The sequence below is a fragment of the Coregonus clupeaformis genome, chromosome 29 (assembly GCF_020615455.1).
Source record: "Coregonus clupeaformis isolate EN_2021a chromosome 29, ASM2061545v1, whole genome shotgun sequence".
NCBI lineage: Eukaryota > Metazoa > Chordata > Actinopteri > Salmoniformes > Salmonidae > Coregonus > Coregonus clupeaformis.
Window position 1 is genome coordinate 45,351,099 of NC_059220.1, and position 23,977 is coordinate 45,375,075.

General features: G+C 45.3%; 1 protein-coding gene across 1 annotated transcript; it reads right to left on the reverse strand.

Moving 5' to 3' along the window:
* Positions 1-1,001: 1,001 nt before the first annotated feature.
* Positions 1,002-5,722, reverse strand: LOC121545108 (5-hydroxytryptamine receptor 1E-like). The gene is made up of 2 exons (XM_041855508.2): positions 5,569-5,722; positions 1,002-2,427 (listed from the first exon to the last, which is right to left on the reverse strand). The coding sequence occupies exon 2, from the start codon at positions 2,256-2,258 to the stop codon at positions 1,194-1,196; it is 1,065 nt and encodes a 354-aa protein (XP_041711442.2). The 5' UTR covers positions 2,259-2,427; positions 5,569-5,722; the 3' UTR covers positions 1,002-1,193.
* Positions 5,723-23,977: the final 18,255 nt, after the last annotated feature.

The window sequence follows — 23,977 nt, forward strand, 5'->3', positions numbered from 1 at the left end:
CATCAGAACCCAAAATATAAGCTTGTTTTACTCCATTGTTTGTAAACAATGTAATTGTAAACTAACACTTTATAGCCTCAAAACATAGATACAACTAGACTGTTGATATCATGGACGGCCAGTCCTTGCATCCATTGCTCTGTCTATGAATTTGAGTGGTTACATTTCTCCAGCCCCATCCTTCAGCTGTTTACCAAAACAGTGGTGGGGTGGCCGCTTTTTATTGTTTAAACTGCAGTTTGCCCCATTAAGATGCGGTACTATCGCTTCATCTTTCTGTTTACCGGTGTGTTTTTAAATCTCCCGGCCTTGGTTGCGTTGGAGACTAGGCCCTGGCAGATGTAACTCAATAAGCATTGAGGATGGCACATGAAATCTCTGAGATTTAAAGGCTCTTTTTAGCTTATGGCGCAACCATGTCATGAATCATAACTATTATTTTCTCCACTCTTACAGTAATTGTATTCCTGGATTCATAATGTTAATTGTATAGGCTGCTGTAAATCACTAAGACTAATTGCTATTGGTGATTTATTACTTATATTGACAACTAAATGCATAACACAGAACAGTACAGTACAGTGCTTTTGTAATTGTAACATGCTGTAGCCTATATTATCTGTTATTTACTGTTCTGGATAAAGGCACATTGTGAGAGGTGATTTGAAGAAGTCAGGCGCAGGAGGGTAAATCACAGAATACAGAGTTTATTCCGTAGTACAGAGTTACGCTGGATAGCGTCAAACAGTCCAGTGCGCAAAACAGGCGCACTGGAACAAAACAGGCACACAGGGAAAATATACCCCGGCAATACAAAGTACACGTAGCTCAACCGAGCTACTCTCTCCTCACATTAAACAATCACCCACAAGGACAAGGGGGCAGAGGGAACACTTATACATGTACTAATGAGGGGATATGAACCAGGTGTGTGTAATAGACAAGACAAAACAAATGGAATGATGAGACGAGGAGCGGCAGTGGCTAGAAGGCCGGTGACGACGAACGAGGAGAGGAGGCAGCTTCGGAGGAAGTCGTGACAACACTACAATTTTCTCAGTTCAAATGAAACCCTCTTTTATTCCAAAAGCAAAATGTATTCTTCATGTATAACATTTTTTGATATATGGCTTCTTTAATACATTGTTTACAGCCAATCAACAATCAGCCCAGACATAGCCACGAAAGCAGTCCTATTTGCACTTGTTACATCGGAGCAGTTTCTTAAAAGCCTTTTTGAAGTCCTCATTGAAGCTGGTGTAGAGCAGGGGGTTGATGAGTGAGTTAACGTATCCCAGCCACGTGAGGAAGTCCGACACCTGTGCTGAGGCATGAAACACCCGGAGGCCCACCAGCAACTCTTTAACAAAGAAAGGCAGCCAGCATAGGATAAAAGCCCCCAGGATGAGGCCCAGTGTGCGGGCAGCCTTCCTCTCTCTGGAGGCACAGATCTGGGTCCTCTCATCACAAGTCCCCCGGTCCCATGCCACCTGACTTAGGCAGGTGGGACCGTTGACTCTATTCAGCTCTGTGTTTAGCGCGGGATCTGAGGTAGATAGCTCAGACGCACAGAGAGACATTGGTGTGATGCGGCAGCTACTGAGGCAGTTGTGGCTGCTAGCTCTCCTCTTACACAGGCTCCCAGAGGAGCTCTGTTTGTGGTACAAGGTCCGGGCAGTGATGAATATCCTGTAGTAGAGGATGAGGATGAGGGCCATGGGGATGTAGAAGGCCCCGAAGGTGGAGTAGATGGTGTAGCCGATGTGGTCATGCTCGATGATACACTTGGTGTAGTTGCCGAAGTTGTCATCCCCGCTGTGCCTCCAGAACAGAGGTGGCACTGAGATCAGGATAGAGATGGTCCACACGATGGTGACCATGATGGCGGCGCGGCGCGGGGATCTCTTGCAGGCGTACTCCAGGGCGTTGGTGATGGCCCAGTGGCGGTCGAGGGCAATGGCACACAGATGCAGGATGGAGCAGGTGCAGCAGATCATGTCCACGCTCAGCCACGCCTCACAGACTACACATCCCAACATCCACCTCTTTGTGGCGATGTAGAGGACGCTTAGGGGCATCACCAAGATGGCCACTAGGAAGTCAGTGACAGCCAAAGAGCAGATCAGGTAGTTGGCGGGCAGGTGGAGTTTTTTGGTGTACATGATAGCAAGTATGACTGAAACGTTCAATAAGGCAGTGATCAGGGTCACAATGCTGAGGAGGATCACAACAAGCACCATATCATTCTCTGGTTTCATTTAGAAGCAGCCTCCTGGTTCTGACATGCAGTTTGTTTAAACTTTTAAGCTCCACAACTATCCACCATATATTCCTCTTTCTCTCATTAGGTTACATTTGGCTGTGTACCTAGTCCAATGCAGATTATTTTCTCTTTCTTACTTCCATGCGTTCCGTTATTTGAAGCCACTGTAAAAAAAAATACAAAAAAATAGTGTATTATTTATTATTATTTTTGTGTGACAAAACATTGATTTGAGTAAGTTATGTACAGTTGAAGTCGGAAGTTTACATACACCTTAGCCAAATACATTTAAACTCAGTTTTTCACAATTCCTGACATTTAATTCTAGTAAAAATTCCCTGTCTTAGGTCAGTTAGGATCACCACTTTATTTTAAGAATGTGAAATGTCAGAATAATAGTAGAGAGAATGATTTAGTTCAGCTTTTATTTCTTTCATCACATTCCCAGTGGGTCAGAAGTTTACATACACTCAATAAGTATTTGGTAGCATTGCCTTTAAATTGTTTAACTTGGGTCAAATGTGTCGGGTAGCCTTCCACAAGCTTCCCACAATAAGTTGGGTACATTTTGGCCCATTCATCCTGACAGAGCTGGTGTAACTGAGTCAGGTTTGTAGGCCTCCTTGCTCGCACACGCTTTTTCAGTTCTGCCGACAAATGTTCTATAGGACTGAGGTCAGGGCTTTGTGATGGCCACTCCAATAACTTGACTTTGTTGTCCTTAAGCCACAACTTTGGAAGACCCATTTGCGACCAAGCTTTAACTTCCTGACTGATGTCTTGAGATGTTGCTTCAATATATCCACATAATTTTCTTTCCTCATGATGCCATCTATTTTGTGAAGTGCACCAGTCCCTCCTGCAGCAAAGCACCCCCACAGCATGATGCTGCCACCCCCGTGCTTCACGGTTGGGATTGTGTTCTTCGGCTTGCAAGCAGCCCCCTTTTTCCTCCAAACATAACGAGGGTCATTATGGCCAAACAGTTCTATTTTTGTTTCATCAGACCAGAGGACATTTCTCCAAAAAGTACGATATTTGTCCCCATGTGCAGTTGCAAACCGTAGTCTGGCTTTTTTACGGCAGTTTTGGAGCAGTGGCTTCTTCCTTGCTGAGCCACCTTTCAGGTTATGTCGATATAGGACTCGTTTTACTGTGGATATAGATACTTTTGTACCTGTTTCCTCCAGCATCTTCACAAGGTCCTTTGCTGTTGTTCTGGGATTGATTTGCACTTTTCGCACTAAAGTATGTTAATCTCTAGGAGACAGAACGTGTCTCCTTCCTGAGCGGTATGACGGCTGCGTGGTCCCATGGTGTTTATACTTGCGTACTATTGTTTGTACAGATGAACGTGGTACCTTCAGGCATTTGGAAATTGCTTCCAAGGATGAACCAAATCTGTGGAGGTCTACAAAAAAAATTCTGAGGACTTGGCTGATTTCTTTTGATTTTCCCATGATGTCAAGCAAAGAGGAACTGAGTTTGAAGGTAGGCCTTGAAATACATCCACAGGTACAGCTCCAATTGACTCAAATTATGTCAATTAGCCTATCAGAAGCTTCTAAAGCCATGACATCATTTTCTGGAATTTTCCAAGCTGTTTAAAGGCACAGTCAACTTAGTGTATGTAAACTTCTGACCCACTGGAATTGTGATACAGTGAATTATAAGTGAAATAATCTGTCTGTAAACAATTGTTGGAAAAATTACTTGTGTCATGCACAAAGTATATGTCCTAAACGACTTGCCAAAACTATAGTTTGTTAACAAGAAATTTGTGGAGTGGTTGAAAAACGAGTTTTAATGACTCCAACCTAAGTGTATGTAAACTTCCGACTTCCACTGTATGACACAGTAAATTGAATAAGATACATGTTTTAGTTATTTGTATTCAAAATGTCACTTCTTCTCGATGAGTAGATCACTCAGACAACTTTTCTCCACACGGTGGCAGAACTGATCAGGGAATCTGTGAGCCAAGTAAATCAGTGAGCCAAATATTCAGTCATATTGGAGGCAGTTATGTTCAGAATCCTAACTCATTGCAGCCCCATGACATTAATGTCAATACTCAGCATAAATTCCTAAATGTAATCATTTTGCCCTAAACTCAATTTAGGAGCATGGGGAGCACACACAACTTTATTATTGCCTACTAAGGAGCAGGAGTAGATGCTGTTTTGCATACGGGGCATATTGGTTTTAAAGACCATGTTAAAAATGACACATTTCAGTCAGAGTGACACTTCCAAAGGTTTCAACTGTTGATACAAAAACAACAATTATGAAAAGAGAATTGACAAACATGTCTAGCCTGATGTGTGTATCCATTGAGCAAGGGAAGCCTAATATGAACAATATTCAAATGGGTTCTTGTGCATATGCCACTTTCCCTTTCAAATTAAGAATTGATATATGCCCTGTGCAATCAGTGTTCTTCAAATAATTGAATGGTGTCATAACTACGTAATTTCAGCTAGTAGCTCTTCAAGTTTAACCACTTTGTTGAGTAGAAATACCTGCCATCACATACTGTGGCTTACACTATAGCATTTCAACTATTTTGTCAAGGCAGCAGCTGAGCTGCGTTATACATCAAAATAGTTTCATTTTGGAAGTCAATCCAAGCCGCTCTGTGGCATAACAACAATGGTCATACTGTGTCCCATACTCTGAAGAGCATTGTGTCCACAAGTGACTGGCATGACTCATGCTAAAGAGACTGGTCATTCAAGGTCATCACCCTTCATCACTTTGTCTACTGCTCATACATACACATGCAGTTCACTCAGTCACTTCCATTGATAAATATGAAATATTTGTGCTGGGTGTTATCTGACTTTTCCTCAATTCTTTTTCATTTGCACACATTGAACATACAGTTGTTAGGACACGCATGCCTTCTATTCTAGACATTGCAGCACCTGTGCCATGGTGAAAGCTTGGCATGGTGCTGTTTGAGTTGGTTCTGATATCTCTAATTAAACTCAATAACCTATATTGTAGAGGTTATTACTTATAATTTTTGCTTCTGGCAATGCCGTAATGCATTCAAAGAAGATGAAGGAGCAAAACAAAAGCATTAAAATGGGAGCTGATCCCTAACCAACATACTGTAACAACATAATAAAATAGGCTACATATAAATATTAGATGTTATAATATGATAGCGGCCTATAGTCTCAGTATGATAAAATGAAACAATGTATAAAAAAAATGGAAAAAAAACATAGTTATCTTATATGGTATGCTATCAAATTGGGCAACATAAATCATGCTACAAATGTGAGAACATAGCCTACCTTCTGAATGGTCCAATCTTCGTTTATCCATCACAACAAATGTATTTCCATCCTTTGAAAGTATCCAAATAAATGTTCTGTTGGTGATGGAACTCTCAAATATGTCTGAAGTCGGCAGTATCAATCGCACCTCGAGATATTACTCATCTCACGAGTAAAGACCTGTCAGACAGACCTCCATCACTTCAGAGGAACTCACGAAATCGCAAGCGCGGGAGTTTGGCACTATCCAACTGCCGCGCGCGCGCCAATGAGGGAGCAATATTTTCGAACAGAGTGAAGGTAGGGCTCCTGGAGTACAAAAGCTGACGTTAGGCTACTCCATTGCGTGAGATGTTAGCAACATAGTCACGCTTGTGCATTGGGGACGGACGGAACTTTCCCGCCATGCCATAAAAGTATATGCATAATACAGTAGTAGCTTTTGTGTTCCTTTGCGCAAAACATGCATATGCATGACATTACTATTAATGAACATCAACTCCCCATAGGTTCATGCAGATGAGCATCAATGATCACCCATTGGATATAGGCTGTTGTCAGTGTTTGAGTCAGAGCAGGGGTTCCCAAACATTTTCCTTTTTTTTTTTTTTTTTTTTTTACATTTGAGAAATTCACATTTCTGATTGTTTATTGAGCCTATATTAAATACAACCAGCTTGAATTTGTTGTATTTGAGGGACCTAGAAATGTTTTTTGTTTTGAAGCTTTTCCTGCAATTCTACTCAGTTTAATAAGACTCATGAGGTAGGCTATTTAATTATAATAATAATAATGGATAAGGAAAATAAAGTCTAGCCCTGTTTTCCCAAATGTTATTCCGCTAATCATATGTTTTATTATGACAATTTATACACCCCTCAATTGAATGATACATATTCTCTTTTAAAGAAAGTGATTAGATCAATTTATAGCAACAGTCACAAATTGTATAACATTACTTCCCAGCTTCCTGAGTGGTGCAGAGGTCTAAGCCACTGCATCGCAGTCCTTGAGGTGTCACTACAGACCTGGGTTCAATCCGTGACCTGGAGACCCATGAGGCAGCGCACAATTGGCCCAGCGTGGTCCGGGTTCTGTAGGTTCATGCTCTACAACATTCGGAGAGTACGACCATGCCTTACACAGGAAGCGGCACAGGTCCTAATCCAGGCACTTGTCATCTCCCGTCTGGATTACTGCAATTTGCTGTTGGCTGGGCTCCCTGCCTGTGCCATTAAACCCCTACAACTCATCCAGAATGCTGCAGCCCGTCTGGTGTTCAACCTTCCCAAGTTCTCTCACGTCACCCCGCTCCTCCGCACACTCCACTGGCTTCCAGTTGAAGCTCGCATCTGCTACAAGACCATGGTGCTTGCCTACGGAGCTGTGAGGGGAACGGCACCTCCGTACCTTCAGGCTCTGATCAGTCCCTACACCCAAACGAGGGCATTGTGTTCATCCACCTCTGGCCTGCTGGCCCCCCTACCTCTGCGGAAGCACAGTTCCCGCTCAGCCCAGTCAAAACTGTTGTTCTCTGGCACCCCAATGGTGGAACAAGCTCCCTCACGACGCCAGGACAGCGGAGTCACTCACCACCTTCCGGAGACACTTGAAACCCCACCTCTTTAAGGAATACCTGGGATAGGATAAAGTAATCCTTCTACCCCCCCTTACCCCAACCCAAAGAAAAAAAAGAAGAAAAAAACATATTGTAAAGTGGTTATCCCACTGGCTATAAGGTGAATGCACCAATTTGTAAGTCGCTCTGGATAAGAGCGTCTGCTAAATGACGTAAATGTAAATGGGTTAGGGGGCGGGTTTGGCCGGCTGGGATTTCCTTGTCCCATTGCGCTTTAGCGACTCCTTGTGGTGGGCCAGATGCCTGCAAGCTGACTTTGGTCGTCAGCTGGACGGTGTTTACTCTGACATATTGGTGCTTCTGGGTTAAGCGAGCAGTGTGTCAAGAAGCAGTGCGGCTTGGCAGTGTCGGGTTTCGGAGGACGCATGGCTCTCGACCTTCGCCTCTCCCGAGTCCGCAGGGGAGTTGCAGCGATGGGGCAAGACTGTAACTACCAATTGGATATCACGAAAAAAAGGTAAACAAAGATGACTTCCCAAGTCCAATTTCTTTGACTCCTCGACTTTAAAAGGTCTTAGCTCAGCTTCTGAATGTCATAGAGACAAACCAAGATATTCTCATGTGCATAAGAGTATTGTCTTCCTCTGGCATTTTACAGCTTGTTTGTAGCCTAAAGCATCATGGATTTATGCAACATTTAAGATCGGTATAAACAATCACAAATTGTAAAACATCTCTAAATTAAAATCTCTATATAATCGAACCCCTCAAGTCATTGAAGGTCCCCGCCTCCTAGGTTGGGAACCCCTGAGTCAGAGAATCAACCCCTTCACTAGCCTACAATATGCAGGTCATCCCAACCAATGCCCCAAATAATGTTGCTGCGTGAGGTAGCTATCTGAGTCCAGTACACTCAGTATAATGTAGCTCTTTTGCCATCTGTCTCTGACCTAAATGGCATCCCTGAACTCATGCTTGCCAACATTCAGGCTCTTTCTTGATGCTTAATGTTCCCTAATCGGTAGGAGACATGATCCGATACATTCTCCGATCCCTGAAAAGTGTGAGTTTCCAAAACATTTCCCCCTTAGTCAGCAGTTCATGGGAGTGTTGGAGAGGATAGTGGTTCCTGTCCCAGATGGTACCCTTGAGCTAAGGTACGTAGTCTGAATTGCCTCAGTAAGCATCCTGCTGTATAAATGAATATGGCGACCAGTAATGAGATATAAATTGTCCATGGATGAGAGTGGGATTCTTTGCAATGTGGGTTTTTTGAGGATATTTGATTAATATAAATTATTGGCCCCCTTGATAAAGATGAGCAAAAAAGACTGCATAAAATAAATAATACAAATACTGAACTACCTTGTATGCAAAAAAGGGAAATTTATATTATTTATATTAATACAATTGCTCTAAGAAATACTGTAAATATTTTTTTCTCAAAAAGATGTGGGTCACAATTATTGGCACCCCTATTTTCAATACTCGGGCACCCTCCCCCTGCGAGGGTAAAGGCACTGAGCCTTTTTCTAGAATGTTTTAATGAGATTGGAGAACACATTGGGAGGGATCGTAGACCATTCCTCCATACATAATCTTTCCAGATCCTCCAGCTGTGCTTATGGACTGCACTCTTCAATTCAAACCATAGGTTTTCAATGGGGTTCAAGTCCGGAGACTGAGATGGCCATTGCAAAAAGCAGATAATGTGGTCAATTAACAATTTCCTTGAGGATTTTGATGTGTGCTTGGGGTTATTGTCTTGCACTTGTGGTCAAGTTTCAGACTCCTGGCAGAGGCAACCAGGTTTTTGGCTAGGCATAGTTTATACATTTTGGACCTGACTGTATGTGCATATTCAGAGTCCTTAGGCAGGCAAAGTGTAAGAACACCATCATCTCTCATTCTCTCTCATATACTCTACATGACCAAAGGTATGTGGACATCTGCTCGTCGAACATCTCATTCCAAAATAATGGGTATTAATATGGAGTTGGTCCCCCCTTTGCTGCTATAACAGCCTCCACTCTTCTGGGAAGGCTTTCCACTAGATGTTAGAACATTGCTGCGGGGACTTGCTCCATTCAGCCGCAAGAGCATTAGTGAGGTCGGGCACTGATGTTGGGCGATTAGGCCTGGCTCGCAGTCGGCATTCCAATTCATCCCAAAGGTATTCGATGGAGTTGAGGTCAGGGCTCTGTGCAGGCCAGTCAAGTTCTTCCACACCGATCTCGACAAACCATTTCTGTATGGATCTCGCTTTGCGCACGGTAGCATTGTCATGCTGAAACAGGAAAGGGCCTTCCCCAAACTGTTGCCACAAAGTTGGAAGCACAGAATCGTCTAGAATGTTATTGTATGCTGTAGCGTTGAGAATTCCCTTCACTGGAACTAAGGGGCCTAGCCCAAACCATAAAAAACTGCCCCAGACCATTATTCCTCCTCCACTAAACTTTACAGTTGGCACTATGCATTAGGGCAGGTAGCATTCTCCTGGCATCCGCCAAACCCTGATTCGTCCGTCGGACTGCCAGATGCCGAAGAGTGATTCATCACTCCAGAGAACGCGTTTCCACTGCTCCAGAGTCCAATGGTGGCGAGCTTTACACCACTCCAGCTGATGCTTAGCATTGCACATGGTGATCTTAGGCTTGTGTGCGGCTGCTCGGCCATGGAAACCCATTTCATGAAGCTCCCGACAAACAGTTCTTGTGCTGACGTTGCTTCCAGAGGAAGTTTGGAACTCGGTAGTGAGTGTTGCAACCGAGGATTTTTCACGTTAGTTGACAACTCAACTAAATATCAATTGAAACTAGACGTTGAAATGAGTTTTAGGTAAATCATGCATTGATGTCAATTAGAGATTTGCGTGGAAATGTATGTTACATGCACAGGTCTCATGTTAGGATTTGGCTCTAAATAGCTTAGTAGGAACTATTGCCTGGTATCCGTCGGGTAAGAGATGATCACTTCCATACATAAATACACACTATTCATCAAATAGAATATATACCATAAGATACATATCACAGAATCAATTTGCTGAATGAACCAATAACAAACCATTGAAGACCAATAATAACCAATAAAGACCAATGGCCAATGATACCTTTGGTGCGTCTCCCGAGTGGCGCAGTGGGCTAAGGCACTGCATCGCAGTGCTAGCTGTGCCACTAGAGATCCAGGCTCTGTCGTAGCCGGCCGCGACCGGGAGACCCGTGGGGCGGCACACAATTGGCCCAGCGTCGTCCAGGGATGTTGGTAGAGCGTGGCGTTTGCAACGCCAGGGTTGTGGGTTCGATTCCCACGGGGGGCCAGTATAAAAAATATTATGTATGTACTCACTAACTGTAAGTTGCTCTGGATAAGAGCGTCTGCTAAATGACTAAAATGTAAATGTGTGCTCCAATCTCATCTATAACTCATCTATGTAAAAAAATACTTAAAACTGCATGCATGATCAGAAGGATAGCTAAATATTTACCGGGAAAGATTCTTAAGCAAACAACCCAAGCATTAATTGGGAGTCAGGTGAACTACTGTTCTGTGGTCTGGGGAAATGCATCAGTAAGTGAAATTAGGAGGCTGCAGATTGCACAGAACAAAGCAGCAAGGATTGTTTTAAGGTGGCGATATGGTTCTTCTGTTGTAGTCATGCACAATGCTCTTGGTTGGTCATCAATCAACAAGATAATTGAAAAAAACATGCATATTTTATTTCACAATGTACACCATTTAAAACGGCAAAACTCCAGTCACAACAGTATTCAGTTGGTAAGAGACAGACATTCAGTAAATACTAGTAATAGATTATCCACCATCTATGTGTAATCCAGACAGAAAAGAGAAATAGGCAAAACAACATTTAGATTCAGAGCAATAAAGAAATTGAATAATTTATCTGAGTAAACCAGAAACCTTTCAACATACAGTGAGGGAAAAAAATATTTGATCCCCTGCTGATTTTGTATGTTTGCCCACTGACAAAGACATGATCAGTCTATAATTTTAATGGTAGGTTTATTTGAACAGTGAGAGACAGAATAACAACAACAAAATCCAGAAAAACGCCTGTCAAAAATGTTATAAATTGATTTGCATTTTAATGAGGGATATAAGTATTTGACCCCTTTGCAAAACATAACTTAGTACTTGGTGGCAAAACCCTTATCGGCAATCACAGAGGTCAGACGTTTCTTGTAGTTGGCCACCAGGTTTGCACACATCTCAGGAGGGATTTTGTCCCACTCCTCTTTGCAGATCTTCTCCAAGTCGTTAAGGTTTCGAGGCTGACGTTTGGCAACTCGAACCTTCAGCTCCCTCATCAGATTTTCTATGGGATTAAGGTCTGGAGACTGGCTAGGCCACTCCAGGACCTTAATGTGCTTCTTCTTGAGCCACTCCTTTGTTGCCTTGGCCGTGTGTTTTGGGTCATTGTCATGCTGGAATACCCATCCACGACCCATTTTCAATGCCCTGGCTGAGGGAAGGAGGTTCTCACCCAAGATTGACGGTACATGGCCCCGTCCATCATCCCTTTGATACGGTGAAGTTGTCCTGTCCCCTTAGCAGAAAAACACCCCCAAAGCATAATGTTTCCACCTCCATGTTTGACGGTGGGGATGGTGTTCTTGGGGTCATAGGCAGCATTCCTCCTCCTCCAAACACGGCGAGTTGAGTTGATGCCAAAGAGCTCGATTTTGGTCTCATCTGACCACAACATTTTCACCCAGTTCTCCTCTGAATCATTCAGATGTTCATTGGCAAACTTCAGACGGGCCTGTATATGTGCTTTCTTGAGCAGGGGAACCTTGCGGGCACTGCAGGATTTCAGTCCTTCATGGCGTAATGTGTTACCAATTGTTTTCTTGGTGACTATGGTCCCAGCTGCCTTGAGATCATTGACAAGATCCTCCCGTGTAGTTCTGGGCTGATTCCTCACCGTTCTCATGATCATTGCAACTCCACGAGGTGAGATCTTGCATGGAGCCCCAGGCCGAGGGAGATTGACAGGTCTTTTGTGTTTCTTCCATTTGCGAATAATCGCACCAACTGTTGTCACCTTCTCACCAAGCTGCTTGGTGATGGTCTTGTAGCCCATTCCAGCCTTGTGTAGGTCTACAATCTTGTCCCTGACATCCTTGGAGAGCTCTTTGGTCTTGGCCCTTTAAGAGTGTGCTCCTAATCTCAGCTCGTTATCTGTATAAAAGACACCTGGGAGCCAGAAATATTTTTGATTGAGAGGGGGTCAAATACTTATTTCCCTCATTAAAATGCAAATCAATTTATAAGATTTTTGACATGCGTTTATCTGGATTTTTTTGTTGTTATTCTCTCACTGTTCAAATAAACCTACCATTAAAATTATAGACTGATCATTTCTTTGTCAGTGGGCAAACGTACAAAATCAGCAGGGGATCAAATACTTTTTTCCCTCACTGTATAAATTCAAACAATACTGTAGAACCATTTAAATATAATAAATTGGAAGGTTGTGCAGGACTATGGTAGATTAAGGAATCAATCTATCATTTCAGACTGTTAGAGTATTTATCTGCTCAATAGGTCAGTATATTATGTCTGTTTGTAACAGTGTGTTACATGTGAAAATGTGATCGTATTATAAATTGTATTTGAATGTTTAAGGACTTTTGGAAGATTAGACCAAATGAGGACTAAAAGAGATCCTCATAAAATAAAATAAAATAAAATCTAGTTTTCTGCTATTTGTTCCTTCCCGATTGCATCGATTAAGTCAGTTTAATGCCTTATAATATAATAATATGCCATTTAGCAGACGCTTTTATCCAAAGCGACTTACAGTCATGCGTGCATACATTTATTTTTTTTGTGTATGGGTGGTTCCGGGGATCGAACCCACTACCTTGGTGTTACAAGCGCCGTGCTCTACCAGCTGAGCTACCAGCTGAGCCTTGAAACCATGAAAATCCATTTAATCCTATTGGCAATATTACCGATTGACCAGAGATCACGTTCCTCTGTTCAGATGACCTGCATTAAAGTTGCATGACTTGATAGTGTGGACAGCAAGAGGGCAAGTGAGATGAATGATTCCTCACTGTAACACGATAGGGTGCAATTTTCGTCTTGCGTACGCAGTCATTCTGGTAGATCTAGTTTCTAAACCTCGCCAGATGAAGGCCAGTTTACAACCACAGACAGGACCAGAGTTGTTGTTTTTATTATCACTGGGGAGACTTGTGTGTGGTCACAGAGAATTCGATACTAAACATATGGCCGAAACTCAATCTGTTTTTGTGTACTGAAACTCTTTACTGGGTTTTCGGTCCAATGCTGAAAGATGATAAATCATTTAATCCATCCCCTCACATGGTGCAATCCATTTACATCTCTGTCTCTTGTATCATTGGTGGTCAGGAGGATACAGTAGTTAAATGTGCGGGCCTTCTTGGACATTGTAAACTTTGACTGGATTTAGTGTCTGTCACCTTGATCAATTAAAACACTAACTATATTGTTGTAACGATCCCTGCAGTCTGAGTCGGTTTCTGTCTGGGTATTAGTTTTTCTGCTCGGGATCTCCAGTTTCCCGAGGGTTCTGGAACGCTCCCTGCCTGGTTGCCGGGCAACGTTGCTAGGCGGGAGCTCTCTTGATTTCCGCACCTGCATCCCATCAGCAATCTGCACACCTGGTCCTGATCATCACCCTTCTTAGGCTCTGTCCTAACATCCATTCCCTGCCGGATCGTTAGCCATGAACAGTATGTTTGTCCGTGTATCAGCCTTGGAACTTCTAGCGTTAGTTTTGTTGTTTTGCACCTTTTTGACTTGCTGTATACTTACCTCCGTTTTGTTCTATCTGCAGTCACTCACCCGGAACCTTCACCCAACCTCTGCCTGATGGTCGGCGGCTGCCGAGCCATTACTGGACCTACCACTGCACCCTCAACAACCCATCCACGCCACCCGCTCTGTTCCCTGGATTATTCAGCCTCACTCGTGGATCTATTAAATAAACACTCACCTTTGTTTCAATTTACCTTGTCCTGGTCTGCTTCTGGGTTCTGGCTTAGTAAACCGTGACAGAACGATCCGGCCAGTAATGAACCCAGCGGACCTGGACTCTGTTCGCCATGCCATTACCCATCAGGAGAAGATGTTGGGCCATCATAGCACGGAGCTACAGGAGATCGCGTTGGCAGTTCGGAACCTTTCTACCGGTCTGACGGAGGTCCAGAACCAGCGCAAGTTTCCGGTGGAGGATCCACTACCGGTTTCACCCATCTCGCCTGCCGCTTCTGGAGCTGTGTCCTTCCGTGAGCCCAAGGTTCCGACGCCGGATAAATATGAGGGGGAGCTGGGAAGATGCCGTTCTTTCCTTATGCAGTGTGGGTTAGTGTTCGATCTACAGCCCTACTCTTATGCCACAGACAAGGCTAGGATAGCCTTTGTGATTGAGTTACTGCGTGGTCGAGCGCTGGAGTGGGCTTCAGCCGTTTGGGAACGACAAGACCCCTGCATGGCTTCATACCAGGGGTTCACGGCCGAGATGAGGAAGCTCTTCGACCATTCCGTCCGAGGGAGGGGACGCAGCTAGGCGCCTGTTTTCGCTTCACCAAGGAACTCCGCAGACGTGGCCGACTTCGTGATCGAGTTCAAGACGTTGGCTGTGGAGAGTGGGTGGAATGAGGAGTCTCTGCAAGCGGCCTTTTTACCAGGGTCTGTCGGAGCAGCTCAAGGATGAGTTGATCTCCTATCCGGAGCCTAGTGACCTGGACAGCTTGGTAGCCTTGTCTATTCGGGTGGATAATCGAGTCCGAGAGCGAAGGAGGGAGAAGCAATGGGTTCCGTCCAATCGATCAGCTTCTCAGGTTCCAGTCGGGTCGGGGATTGGACCAGAATACGTCGATCATCGTCCACCACACAGGATTAGTGGAGAGGTCCTGTCTCCGATTCTGAACCAATGCAAGTAGGGCGGCACGGGTTAACCAAGGAGGAACGCCAACTCAGACGTAGGACTAACTGTTGCCTCTACTGTGGTGGTTCGGGACATTACCTCGCCACCTGTTCCCGGCGGTCGTCAAACTGCGCGGCTCGCTAAAGTTGGGAGGACTTTTAGCGAGCCAGTTTCGACCTCTCAATACCTCTGTCAGACCCCGTTTCCCGGCTACCCTTATGAACAGGAATCAGAGCTTAGCGATTAACGCTTTTATCGATTCAGGTGCCGATGGAAGCTTTCTTGATGCCGAGTTGGTGGAACAGCTGGGGCTTTCCAAGGAGCAATTGCCGAAGCCATTGAAGCGACCACTCTGAACGGCAGTAGTCTGGCACGTATCACGATGAGGACTGAACCGGTTAAGATGCTGTTGTCGGGGAATCATTCGGAGATGATTTCATTCTTCATTCTGCCGTCTTCCCATGTTCCTCTGGTCCTTGGATACCCCTGGCTGAAGGAACACAATCCCACGTTCGATTGGGTGACGGGCAAGGTAACGAGTTGGAGCCTTGATTGTCATGCTAACTGTCTCAAGACTGCCTGTCCCCATTCGGTTCCCAGTCAGGTGATTGAGGCTAAACCCCCAGATTTGTCCCTGGTTCCCGAGACATATCACGATTTGGGGAAGTGTTCAGTAAGCAGAAGGCTCTGTCACTCCCTCCCCACCCGACCATATGATTGTGCCATCAACCTGTTCCCTGGAGCTGTCTACCCTAAGGGAAGGTTATACAGTATCTCCCGACCTGAACGTGAGGCTTTGGAGACCTACATCAAGGAGTCCCTAGCTGCTGGTCTCGTTCGGTCCCTCGTCATCACCCCTGGGGGCAGGATTCTTCTTTGTGGGTAAGAAGGATGGCTCTCTTCGACCGTGTATTGATTATCGGGGGTTGAATGACATCACGGTCAAGAACAAGTATCCCCTGCCCTTGATGAGTTCTGCCTTCGACTCCTTAGAGGGTGCTACGGTGTTCACCAAGCTAGACCTACGCAATGCGTATCACATGGTCCGGATCAGAGAGGGGGACGAGTGGTTGACGGGTTTCAATACACCGATGGGTCACTTCGAGTATCAGGTGATGCCGTTTGGACTGACCAATGCTCCAGCGGTATTCCAGAGTATGGTGAATGACGTCCTGAGAGATATGATCGGTCTCTTTGTGTTTGTTTACCTGGATGACATTCTGATCTTCTCGAAGGAACCTTCCGACCACGTCCAGCATGTCCGGCAGGTTCTGCAGCGATTGTTGGAGAATCGCCTGTTCGTGAAGGCCGAGAAGTGCGAGTTTCACGCCCACACGACATCCTTTCTCGGGTACATCATCTCCAGGGGAGAGATTAGGATGGACCAGGAGAAGGTTAGAGCGGTTCTGGAATGGGCCCAGCCCGGTACGAGATTGCAGCTCCAGAGATTTTTGGGGTTTGCGAATTTCTACCGCAGATTCATCCGGGATTACAGCCGTGTGGCCGCTCCGTTAACTGCCTTGACTTCCAGTATCAGGATCTTCAAGTGGAATCCGGAGGCGGATCGAGCGTTTCTGGATTTGAAGAGGCGATTCACCAACGCACCGATTCTCTCCAACCGGACACGGCCCGTCAGTTCGTCGTTGAAGTGGACGCGTCTGATGTGGGAGTTGGCGCCATCCTGTCGCAGCGCATGCTCCACGGACAGTAAACTCCATCCCTGCGCCTACTACTCTCGTCGCCTTTCGCCTGCGGAGAGGAATTACGATGTGGGTAACCGGGAGCTTCTCGCGGTGAAACTTGCCTTGGAGGAGTGGCGCCACTGGTTGGAGGGGGCGGAGCAACCGTTTATTGTCTGGACTGACCACAAGAATCTTGCTTACGTGCAATCGGCTAGACGTCTCAACTCCCCGTCAGGCCAGGTGGGCGTTGTTTTTCGGACGATTCAATTTTTCCCTGACGTTCCGACCTGGATCTAAGAACGGCAAGGCGGACGCCTTGTCCCGGATGTTCTCCAAGACGGAGGAGAGTGGGTCCAAGACCGAGACAATTCTCCCCGGGACTGCGTCGTGGGAGCAGTTAGGTGGAAGATTGAGGAGGAGGTGATGGCGGCCCTTCGGACGCAGCCCGGTCCCGGTAACGGTCCACCCGGTCGGTTGTTTGTGCCTGAGTCGGTTCGTCCTGCTGTCCTCAAATGGTCCCACGCCAGCAAGATGGCTTGTCACCCTGGCGTGGCTCGGGACGATGGCGTTTCTTCGCAGACGTTTTTGGTGGCCTGCCATGGCCGAGGATACTCGGGGTTATGTTGCTGCCTGTCCAGTGTGTGCGCAGAATAAGAGTACCAATCGGCCCAGCTCTGGACTACTTCACCCCCTTCCTATTCCCCGGCGACCATGGTCGCATCTGGCCCTGGACTTTGTCACTGGGTTGCCCGCTTCTGAGGGAAACACGGTCGTTCTGACTATCGTGGACAGATTCAGCAAGTTCGCCCACTTTGTGCCTATTGCCAAGCTTCCCTCTGCCTCGGAGACGTCCGAGATCCTGGTTAGGGAGGTTTTCAGGGTCCACGGTTTGCCCAGTGATATCGTTTCCGACCGTGGCCCTCAGTTTACCTCTGCTGTCTGGAAGTCCTTCTGTTTGGCCATTGGAGCTACAGTCAGCCTCACATCTGGTTTTCACCCCCAATCTAATGGTCAGGCGGAGAGAGCCAACCAGAAGATGGAATCCACGCTACGCTGCCTTGTCTCCTCCAACCCCACCTCCTGGGTCTCTCAGTTGCCTTGGGTTGAGTATGCCCACAATACTCTCCCTACATCTGCCACTGGGATGTCTCCCTTCCAGTGCCTGTATGGCTACCAACCTCCCTTGTTCCCTTCTCAGGAGAAGGAGCTCTCAGTGCCCTCTGTTCAGGCCCATATTCGCGTTGCCACCGGACCTGGCATCGGGCCAGAAAGGCACTCCTTAGAGTTTCGGACCGGTATCAGCTCCAGGCGAATCGTCGCCGGATCCCCGCTCCCACCTATACCATCGGAGATAGGGTCTGGTTGGCCACACGGGATCTTCCTTTACGGACTGAGGCTAGGAAGTTGTTACCGAAGTTCATTGGTCCGTTTGTGGTGGAGAAGGTGATCAATCCGGTGGCAGTTCGACTCAAACTACCGAGGACGCTCAGAGTCCATCCCACCTTTCATGTCTCCTGCCTCAAGCCTGTTCTCCTCAGTCCTCTGTTGCCTCCTCCGCCTCCTCCTCCTCCTCCTCGGATGATCGGAGGTGGTCCTGCCTACACGGTGCGACGCATCATGGATTCCAGACGGGCGGGGCCGGGTTTCCAGTATCTCGTGGACTGGGAGGGGTATGGTCCTGAAGAGAGGAGTTGGATTCGCGGCGACAGATCCTAGATGCTGACCTCATTCGTGACTTCTACCGCCTCCATCCTGGCGCTCCGGGGAGTCCGCCCGGTGGCGTTCGTCGGAGGGGGTACTGTAACGATCCCTGCAGTCTGAGTCGGTTTCTGTCTGGGTATTAGTTTTTCTGCTCGGGATCTCCAGTTTCCCGAGGGTTCTGGAACGCTCCCTGCCTGGTTGCCGGGCAACGTTGCTAGGCGGGAGCTCTCTTGATTTCCGCACCTGCATCCCATCAGCAATCTGCACACCTGGTCCTGATCATCACCCTTCTTAGGCTCTGTCCTAACATCCATTCCCCTGCCGGATCGTTAGCCATGAACAGTATGTTTGTCCGTGTATCAGCCTTGGAACTTCTAGCGTTAGTTTTGTTGTTTTGCACCTTTTTGACTTGCTGTATACTTACCTCCGTTTTGTTCTATCTGCAGTCACTCACCCGGAACCTTCACCCAACCTCTGCCTGATGGTCGGCGGCTGCCGAGCCATTACTGGACCTACCACTGCACCCTCAACAACCCATCCACGCCACCCGCTCTGTTCCCTGGATTATTCAGCCTCACTCGTGGATCTATTAAATAAACACTCACCTTTGTTTCAATTTACCTTGTCCTGGTCTGCTTCTGGGTTCTGGCTTAGTAAACCGTGACAATTGTCACTTGTTTACTGTGTCAATCTACAGCTCCTGGTCTTTTCACACTTTGTGTTATACAACCAGTGCCATGGTCAGTGAAATCCTGTTGTAAGGCTACATCTGGGTTGTTGCACAAAATCGAGTGACTTTTATGTGCATCAGACATCATGTGTGTAAATGTTAATAAAACATTCAATTTAACAGTCGGATCACATTCATCTACACTCTTTTAACCCACTTAAACCCAAAGTTATTTTGTTGCTTTGACAAAATAGGTATAGTCATTTTTCTTAATTTAACCTCTTGAGATATTTGTTAAGAAGTTAAATATGTGCTCTTTATGACAGAATGTTAAAATTAGGTGAAATAAATAGTTATTTTTTACACTATGGCACTCTATTCGTAGAATGACCCAGTTCTATAAAGCACTGAATAACAATATCTAAAGTATTGACAAACTGACTGAATAGAGATCTTGACAAAGCTGTCTGCTTTCATGTCATAAACACCTACTAATTGTGATGCATGACGAACATTACAAAACCCTGTCTCTCTGCATCACTGTGTCGTGATGAATCCTGCCCCTTCCGAAGGTATTCGCCAAGGCCCCTTTATTGGCTTTAGAGTAGGTTTCTAGGCCTTTGGCTGCATAGCGTGTCAATGCACTTGCCCTTGCTCGATTGAGGCTGTCAGTATGAGGGGAAATAGCTAACCTCTCTAATTTTACATCACCTCCAGCCAGAGAGCAGAGGGCTCAAACGTGAAATATCATACATTAAACAGTTTTAACAGCCTTTGGCCTCAAGTTCCATACACATCCTTGTGGATGATGATGAGTAGAGTTGTGGTTAATTCAATTAATGGAAGCTTTTGTCCCCTATATCACAGCTATCACTCAGCTCAATGATAGTGTCTACTCATGTTTCACCTCATTGGGTCTTAATGAAATTAGTAATTAGATGCATGGATTATTACTTTTTGCAGAAGTCATGGAGAAGGAATTCTCTATATCTTATAACTGTGAAGTGGATGTTGGCAAGACCATGCATATTTTATATAGCCTAACCGAGGTGTTACTTCAACTTTGTTGCTTGATAATGTTGTGATTTGAGGACACAAAGAAGGCCCAATTTACAGGGACAGCAATGCTAGATTAATTTGGTTTGGCTTTGTTCTGTCAAATACATGGGTCCCTACATCCCACATGTAATCCAGTAAGTCTGAGCATTGGTGGAGATGACACAATATACAGTTAGGAGGCCCATCATTCTGCCAGCACATGGAGAGCCGCTTCAGATAAAGAAGAAAATATGCTTCCCTTGACGGGAACAGCCTGTTCTCCTGATGAAATCCAGTTTGAGTTATATTCGTACCAAAAGTCAGGTGCCATTAATAGTGGATGGCAGTTGGCCATTACATCAACCATTACATCAACATCAAAGTTCCAAGAGCCTTTCATTAGAAGGTCACCTGTGATTACCCAAGTGCCCCCGGGACTGGCCATCAGCAAGGGTAAATGTATGTTCCTGAGATGGAGACAACAGCACTGCCTCTGGCTCCCAGACTTCCAAAGACTTTCTTGGATCAGTGAGGAGGTACTGCCAGTATAAATCAGGAGAGGTTATGTCATCTCTCAACTTTATATGCTGACTTGTAGGCAGAGCTCTTTGAATTGCTGGAGCTAAACTCTGATGTCCTTCGATCGCCGTTAGAGGTCTTCTTTTAAGAGTTGTTCTTTGCATCATTGACCTTGATCCAGTGTTCTTTCACGTTAGATAAATTATGTTCCGTCATGTTCCCTGTCTGTCAGCGCTGTAATGTAAATACAGTGAGGGAAAAAAGTATTTGATCCCCTGCTGATTTTGTACGTTTGCCCACTGACAAATAAATTATCAGTCTATAATTTTAATGGTAGGTTTATTTGAACAGTGAGAGACAGAATAACAACAACAAAATCCAAAAAAACGCATGTCAAAAATTTTATGAATTGATTTGCATTTTAATGAGGGAAATAAGTATTTGACCCCTCTGCAAAACATGACTTAGTACTTGGTGGCAAAACCCTTGTTGGCAATCACAGAGGTCAGACGTTTCTTGTAGTTGGCCACCAGGTTTGCACACATCTCAGGAGGGATTTTGTCCCACTCCTCTTTGCAGATCTTCTCCAAGTCATTAAGGTTTCGAGGCTGACGTTTGGCAACTCGAACCTTCAGCTCCCTCCACAGATTTTCTATGGGATTAAGGTCTGGAGACTGGCTAGGCCACTCACGGACCTTCATGTGCTTCTTCTTGAGCCACTCCTTTATTGCCTTGGCCGTGTGTTTTGGGTCATTGTCATGCTGGAATACCCATCCACCGGCTATAGCCTTTTGGGGGCCCTAGATTTGGTTGGATGGATCTGTGCAAACCTGCTACAGTAAGTGTATCGTTTTTACATTATCTGAATATTATGTTTGCGCTAGTTTGCTGTACCTGCACCAAAACTCCAGTATTTTTCCTTCATATGCTATATATACAAAAGTATGTGGACACCCCTTCAAATTAGTGGATTCGGCAATTTCAGCCACACCCATTGCTGACAGGTGTATAAAATCGAGCACACAGCCATGCAATCTCCAAAGACAAACATTGGTAGTAGAATGGCCTGTACTGAAGAGCTCAGTGACTTTCAACGTGGCACCGTCATAGGATGCCACCTTTCCAACAATTCAGTTCATCAAATTTCTGCCCTGCTAGAGCTGCCCCGGTTAACTGTAAGTGCTGTTTTTGTGAATTGGAAACATCTAGGAGAAACAACGACTCACCCACAAAGTGGTAGGCCACACAAGCTCACAGAGCGGGGCCGCCGAGTGCTGAAGTGCGTAGCTCGTAAAAATCGTCTGTCCTCGGTGGCAACACTCACTACCAAGTTCCAAACTGCCTCTGGAAGCAACGTCAGCACAAGAACTGTTAGTTGGGAGCTTCATGAAATGGGTTTCCATGGCCGACCAGCCGCACACAAGCTTAAGATCACCATGCACCGAATGCATAGTGCCAACTGTAAAGTTTGGTGGAGGAGGAATAATGGTCTGGGGCTGTTTTTCATGGTTCGGGCTAGGCCCCTTAGTTCCAGTGAAGGGAAATCTTAATGCTACAGCATACAATAACATTCTAGACGATTGTGGTAACAGTTTGCGGAAGGCCCTTTCCTGTTTCAGCATGACAACGCCCCCATGTGCAAAGCGAGGTCCATACAGAAATTGTTTGTTGAGATCGGTGTGGAAGAACTTGACTGGCCTGCACAGAGCCCTGACCACAACCCCATCGAACAACTTTGAGATGAATTGGCACACCGACTGCGAGCCAGGCCTAATTGCCCAACATCAGTGCCCTACCTCACTAATGCTCTTGTGGCTGAATGGAAGAAAGTCCCCGCAGCAATGTTCCAACATCTAGTGGAAAGCATTCCCAGAAGAGTGGAGGCTGTTATAGCAGCAAAGGGGGGACCAACTCCATATTAATGCCCATGACTTTGGAATGAGATGTTCGACGAGCAGGTGTCCACATACTTTTGGTCATGTAGTGTTGCTTGTTCTCCATCTTCTTTTTAAATAGGGAGCCAAATAATTTTCAACACTTTTATTTCCATGACTGATCAAAACTCATTTTCTCATGTCTCTCTCTTGTCCCTCTGCAGCAGACATGTGGTGAGCAATATGTTTGGAACATCGAATCGCAATAAAATCACAGTATCGAATCTCAACCCATAAGAATCGTGAGATTCACAATACATATCGTATTGGCACCTAAGTATCGTGACAATATCGTATAGTGAGATCCCTGGCAATTCCCAGCCCTAGTTCGTAGGTACCATCCTAAACTGTCCAAACAGTCATACTTTTATCTCGTCATACACAACATAAACAGTTCGTAAATGACAAAACTAAACAGCTGATGGAGAATTGTATACTTTTGTAATTGAATAACAATGCTGCAGTTGTTAATAACTAGTGTAACTAATGCTTTGTAATAACTAGAGTATAAAACATTGTTATACCTACGGTAGTACAAAGTTATGCTTAGCTCCATCTGTGCAAGGATTCCCATTCCCGAGGGACGGTGGAAAGCAGACCCTTATAGGAGATAGGGAGAGTTTGTGGATACGTCTGCTGTAGTCTCAGGTCACCAAGCTCAGATGTACCTGTCTATAAAGCACTGAGATGTAGGGACATATAGTGGGCCTATGTGCATATTTATGAAGTTCAGAAAGTCCTTCCAACCACCCCTTCCAGCTACGGAAATTGATTATGAAGGTGACATATGCAGAAAAAATAGCATATCTTACAATGATGGCTTGTTATCCGTGCGGCTTCTGTCTACCAAGTGAATAAATTAGGTACAAACCCATCATTAGGGTCCTGTCTTCCTCAAATGGTGAGCCTAGAGCTCATGAATGACAAGGGCACTGCACAATGACATTGGTCATGCCCTTTGCTCAGGCTCCATATCTTATGAATAAGGAAAGGGCATGCTCAAATGGCTCTGGTAAAATATGAAACTCTCTGGGCATTCAAGCCAACTCCTCATAGCAACAGTAAGTGATAAGGTTGTGGTGGAGTATCATGTGATATTGAAAGTATAGAGGCTATGATAAAAATTTGATAAAGTCAAGCATTAGCCTATTGAGTTTCCAACTTTTCTATTTTTTATTTTTTATTTTTTTTAGAGCCAATGACTATCAAAGCTGTTTATCAGCAAAGCCTCATCTAGTCAAATTATATAGGGTTTTGTGAACACTGTATAGGCCTGGTTGTTTGTTTTGTTGAAGTTCTTTGTTCACATAATAAGTGTATGAAAACACGCCAATGAAGAGGGTGACACGCTGTGGTGGAAAG

Excerpts from the sequence above, each read along its gene's own strand:
- LOC121545108 (XM_041855508.2), bottom strand. The coding sequence starts at position 2,258 with ATGAAACCAGAGAATGATATGGTGCTTGTTGTGATCCTCCTCAGCATT.